The following is a 6,033-nucleotide window of genomic DNA, read 5'->3' on the forward strand; positions in this document are numbered from 1 at the left end:
ACCTTAATTAATTTATATTAATTAAAAATGTTACACTTTTTGTAATATTTTTTACAGAGTCGTTGAAATTTAGTTCTGCAGTATCAACACTTCTTGCTGTGGTATTTGTTGCAATATGTTTTGTGTTGGCAATTATTGCACTTGCTGAAGGAAAAACAGAAACACCAAGATTGGTTCCTCGTTTGGACCATCAAACATCTTTCTTTGATCTTTTCACTGCAGTTCCTGTCATTGTCACAGCCTACACTTTTCATTTTAATGGTAATTTAATTTGAAATTTTATTAGTTAGTTTGCATAAGTATATGAATTATAATAACTAATATTTATAACTTTATATTTGATTAGTGAGAATTGATTTTATTTGCAGTTCATCCAATTGGGTTTGAGCTTGGAAAACCATCAGACATTACAAAAGCAGTTAGAATAGCACTGATCTTATGTGCTCTCATATACTTTTCAATAGGTCTATTTGGTTACCTTTTATTTGGTGATTCAACTCAATCAGACATACTCATAAATTTTGACCACAATGCTGGTTCATCATTTGGTTCTTTGCTTAATACTTTGGTCCGTTTAAGCTATTCTTTTCATGTTATGTTGGCATTCCCGATTATCCATTTTTCTTTGAGAACCAGCATTGATGAATTATTGTTCGCTAAGAAGCCTTTGTTAGTAACAGATAATAAGAGATTTGTGGGAATCACTTTGGTGCTGTTGGTCTTTAGTTACACTGCTGCTACAGCAATTCCAGATATTTGGTGCATTTTTCAGTTTATGGGATCAACTACTGCTGTGTCTCTTGCCTTTGTCCTCCCAGGTTCTATTGTTCTAAGGTAATTAATCTATCATGTTCTATTATGTTAGACCAAGTTTATTGCGAGTTTAAATTCACGTCCCAACATATTAAATAGTTCAACCATCATTTATTATATTATATAAGATTTGTAGATACCGATAACTATTACATTACATTTCAATAAAATATTATTTAAAAATATATAAATAAAAGATGGGTTAAAGGGATTTTTTTTAATATGTTCTTGTTTTTAAAAAAAAAATATACTAAATTGTGACACTTTGAAAAAATAATATCAAATTGTTTTAAAGGTTTTTTTTTTTGTTTAATTCAATAGAACGTCGGATCACCAGTATGCGACAATGTATTAGTGTACAAATTTTTTTATTTAATAAAACAAAAATAATTATAATATTTAAAAAATAAAATATTATTAATAAATAACAACTTCCTCTTTTTTTTTCTAGATCTAATAAATAAAAATTAATAATAATAATAATAATAAAATCTGAATTTGATGTATTTTTTTATTCAATTTTTGGTTTTTTTTCTCTTTAATTTAATGTATTCTATTTGTTCAATTTAATTAATTTTATTTTGTTAATATAATTTACTTTATTATCATTATTATTATTATTAAATATAATTTGATTTTATTATTTTTATTTTTATTTTTATTTATCAATAATATTTATTTTTTAAAATATTATAATTATTTTTATTTTATTAAATAAATAATTTTGTAAGGACAAAAATGTGAAGAAAAAAAAATTTGTACGCATAATGCATGGTCCAAACATGTGATGATCTTGTATAAGTAGAGCAGTTTAGTGTTATTTTTTCAAAGTGTGACAATTTAGTAAATTTAAAAAAAAATATATATATATATATATATATATATAAAAATATGTGTTAAAGTCCAAATTATTTGATTTATTTGGTCAAGTGACGTGAAAAAATAAATCAATTTAATCAACAAAAATATTAATTATCTATCACAATAGTTCTTTAATTTTTAACAATTTTTTTTTTTACACATTTTAGTTTTATATGATTAATGGTTTATATATGATTGTGGCAATAGATTAAAACCATGATTTGTCTAATTAATTTTCTGTTGTCTAAAAATAACAGGGATATTCATGGTATATCAACGAGAAGGGACAAAATTATAGCACTTACTATGATTATAGTAGCTGTAGTTACAAGTGTGATTGCTATCTCCAACAATATTTATAAGCTTTTTAGAATCAGCTCATAAATTTGTAGTCTTTTTATTTGTGTTGCCTTATATCTAGAAATTATGAGTAGATAGGGAGAGAATTTTCTAGGCGCATATGAGTGCATGATAATTGAGGACCTTTGTGGTTCCAGATTGTTGTAGATGTCATTGTTATTTGAAAAATATTTGATGTATATTTTATGGATGTATATATTTTGAGAGAGAACAAGATAAAAGAGAATAATGTGATACAATTTATTGCAAAGTTCGTATATTTAAAATATAATAGCTATTGAAAATATAAATCTTTTAGCATGCATATTATACAAGAGGAAAATTTAAGGTTCAAGGTGTCAAAGTAAGAAATGGAGAGGGGTTTAGAAGATGAAATTATTTTCATTTATCAATTATTTAAATTTGTTAAATATGGTATTTAATTAGAAAACTTTAGAGTTAGAATTAGTTTTGGTTTTCACTTAGTTAGTTTTAACTAATTTGTTTGTTACTCCTAAATTATAAACAACTTGTATATAAGTTAAAATAAGAGAAGAAAAAGAGATAGAACAAAAAGGAAGCAAGTTACACTTTCGGTATAAGTGTGCAAAACTGGCAGCAGAAAAACTTTAAGAAGTTTGTAATCATTTCTATTTCATTATAGTGATATTTCAAGTCGGATTCAGTTCCCCAAATATAGGAGTTAATCTATGAACTAGGTTAACAATTTGTGTGTGTTCATTTTAGAACTGAAAGCATTACAAATTTGTTAGTCAGAAAATGGAGAACATTCTCCGTTTTGCAACTGATAATTCTTCGTTTTTAGTTTCAAGGATTATGCGTTTTTTTGGACAAAACCAAGAACAATTTTGGTTTAATTACTCATTGATATTCGTTTTTGACAACATAATTATTGATTGAAATTTGAGTGTTTGATAACTTTTTTATTAAATTTTTTAAAATGAAAAAAGTTTGTGGGTGAAAAAGTTGACAACCAAATCAATAAAGTTTAGATAAAATTGCTCACGTATCTTTTAATTTAACTTGAGAGATGAGTTTGAATTTCGCTTAAAAAATACACGGACATTAAAAAAATTTAATAAAGAGTTTTATCATCTATGATAAAGAAATATCAATGGTATTCATACCCACTTATATTTGTATTTGATAATAAATTAATAAAATTAATACGTTGTAATACTTTTTTGTTTATATATTAATGTTTTAATACTTTATAAGATAAAATTTTGTTATATATTTTATCCAAACAGATAAAATATCATATATAAGTATTACTCGTATCTGTAAATATCCATCATCGATGCCCGTTCTTCTATAAACAAATTTTTTACAAAATCATAAAGAATGAGAATAAGTAACTTTTTCAGCCCACATATCAAACATGCCAGAATCTAACATAGAATCATCCTGATATATTAGTGGCAAAAAATGTCAATGAAACAAATTTTAAATGAATCAAATATGATTGCAACCGAGCATAAGCTTACTGACCTTATGACTATCTTGATTGGTGGCTAAACTTTTACACACCACTTTCCGGTTTTTAGAGTGCTTTTCAATCTTCTTCTTTAACAAGATCTGGCCATATCAAATTACTAATAATAAAATCACAGCCAAGGATCTATATATAAGAATGCAAATTTGGGGAAGAAAATATTTCTACGGTGAGGAGTGGGGAAGCATTCTTCACCATAAATATTTATATTGCGGGTTATGATTATGCATTTTTATAAAAGATTTTATGCATCATCAATACATGATGATTACATTTGATGAACAACAACACCTTTGATAAAATATAATACTATTAATAAAATGAAACTTTCAATTTTATTAAATGATGAGTATTTTGTCTAGTTGTTTGAATAATATAATTTACTTTTTTAAAGATGCAACACTTTAAAATATACTCACAAAATATAACTACACAATACATGTATTTAGACCAAATATAGTTCATATACGTATAAATTTTATTTATAATTAATATAGAAAAAATACCATAATACATAATATTTGAATAATATGAAATTCACTTTTTACTTACTTTCCTTCCTTTAATATTCTTTTATCTTAATTTTCTATTTTTTCTTTAATTTGCAGTCCAAACAAATTATAAAGGAGGAGACTACTATTAAAAAAATTACTAATTGGTCAAAAATTAATCAATTAGTATTTAATATTCATGTGATAGGTATAAAATATTAATTGTCATTTAATATTGACTAATCTTTGTCATAGAATTTAAATATAAGCATGTAAAGACGTGGTCTTACAACCATTTTTTTTTAATTTATTCACTTTAAATAAGTCAAAATTCAAACTAAATCACTTCCTTAAATATTCAAACTCAACTTACTACTAGTTATAACTAATTAATGAGGAGTATGAAATGATTCTTTATAACAAAATATATATATATATATAATACATGTATTCAGACTAAATATAGTATAGATACATGTATTATTTTTGTTTATATTCTATTACAAAGAGAGTATTATTTTATAAATTGTCAAAAATATAATAAAAATATTAAAAGTATATTTAAGAGAAAAGCATTAATATAGTTTCCAAATTATACCAATTTGTCAAAACACATTTACTATTATTTGATGATAATATTTTTTTATATAAATTTGCTAATAATATTTTTATTTGATCAAATATAACTAACTAGGAGTAATACTTATACTATTTTAAGAGAGAAGAGAATGACATACCACGAATGAGAGAAAAGCAACATGAGAGGAGACATCATAGAACCCATTTTTCCGTCTACATTCATTTGAGTCTTCAAATTGGTCAAATTTCTCACTTGCGTTTGTACATTAAATATACCAATCCAACCTGTCACACACGTACACCATTTTTTTCATAAACAACAAAAAATAACCTGTCAGAAATACCACTTAAATTTACAATCCTACCCTTACGTTTTACGCTTATACACGCATTCTTTAACTGCATTATGGTAATTCAAAAACTCCATAATTCAAACCAAAAATTCTATATAAAACCCAATCTTTTCGTACCTTCTCCATTGTGTATGAAAACACAAAGCGATAAAAAAAATTCTCACATTTTTCACTCCTTTCTCGCCGGGATGTCGCCGGTGACCGGAGCTAAGGTACCTCTTTTACCGGGATCCAAGATTTATTCGGAACCAGCAACCGTCTCCGGCGCCGTGTTTAATATCTCAACGAGCATAATTGGTGCCGGAATTATGTCTCTTCCGGCGACTTTGAAGGTTCTCGGTGTGATTCCGGCGTTCGTTTTGATTTTGGTGGTTGCTTTACTGGCCGAAATATCGGTTGATTTTTTAATGAGGTTTACGCATTCCGGCGAAACGACGACGTATTCTGGTGTCATGAGAGAAGCGTTTGGACCCTTGGGAGCTGTACTTACTCAACTTTGCGTTGTGATTACTAACCTTGGGTGTTTAATTATGTACTTAATTATTGTTGGTAAGAATTTCATTTTTAATGAGTTCATTAGTAGTTTAATCATAAAAAAATGTTGAAGAAAAAGTTTAATAAAAAATTTAATTTCTGCTCAAAGTTTAAATTATTTGATTAAGATAGGATGAATCAGAATTTCAATTCGATAAATAAATAAAATTTAAAAAAATATTGAAGTACTCAAATTATGAGTTATCCATGACCTGTCAAGATTTGTTAACGATATGATTTCGCAAATTTCATAATTGTATAAAATAATAATTAAAAAAGTTGATGTATTTAGTCTTAATTTTGAGTTAGATACATTGACTTTTTTTTTATATTAAGTAATTATATAAAGTTTAATTGTGGTTACATGTTATTAATAGCATGTATTATTTGATTGAATGTGTAGCGGATGTACTCTCTGGAAATCAACAAGAAGGAGAAGTACATTTGGGTATTTTGCAACAATGGTTTGGAATTCATTGGTGGAATTCAAGGGAATTTGCTTTGCTCGTCACCTTAAGCTTCATTTTGCTTCCATTGGTATTGTACC

The 6,033-nt window shown here is 26.1% G+C and overlaps 2 protein-coding genes across 2 annotated transcripts in view; both read left to right on the top strand.

The window, feature by feature from the left end:
• LOC101501021 (amino acid transporter AVT6C-like) overlaps nt 1–2,250 on the top strand; it is a 3,009-nt gene extending 759 nt beyond the window's left edge. The window contains exons 3-5 of the mRNA XM_004491005.3: nt 56–261; nt 369–834; nt 1,932–2,250. Coding sequence (XP_004491062.1) covers nt 56–261; nt 369–834; nt 1,932–2,058 — 799 coding nt within the window. The 3' untranslated portion in view covers nt 2,059–2,250. The remainder of the gene's footprint in view (nt 1–55; nt 262–368; nt 835–1,931) is intronic.
• A 2,806-nt stretch (nt 2,251–5,056) lies between these two features.
• Nucleotides 5,057–6,033, top strand: part of LOC101493057 (amino acid transporter AVT6C-like) — a 3,010-nt gene continuing 2,033 nt past the window's right edge. The window contains exons 1-2 of the mRNA XM_073365185.1: nt 5,057–5,501; nt 5,890–6,033. The exon at nt 5,890–6,033 is cut by the window's right edge and continues 3 nt beyond it. Of these exons, the coding sequence (XP_073221286.1) occupies nt 5,084–5,501; nt 5,890–6,033 (562 nt within the window). The 5' untranslated portion in view covers nt 5,057–5,083. The remainder of the gene's footprint in view (nt 5,502–5,889) is intronic.

Source organism: Cicer arietinum, chromosome 2 (assembly GCF_000331145.2).
Source record: "Cicer arietinum cultivar CDC Frontier isolate Library 1 chromosome 2, Cicar.CDCFrontier_v2.0, whole genome shotgun sequence".
Taxonomy (NCBI): Eukaryota; Viridiplantae; Streptophyta; class Magnoliopsida; order Fabales; family Fabaceae; genus Cicer; species Cicer arietinum.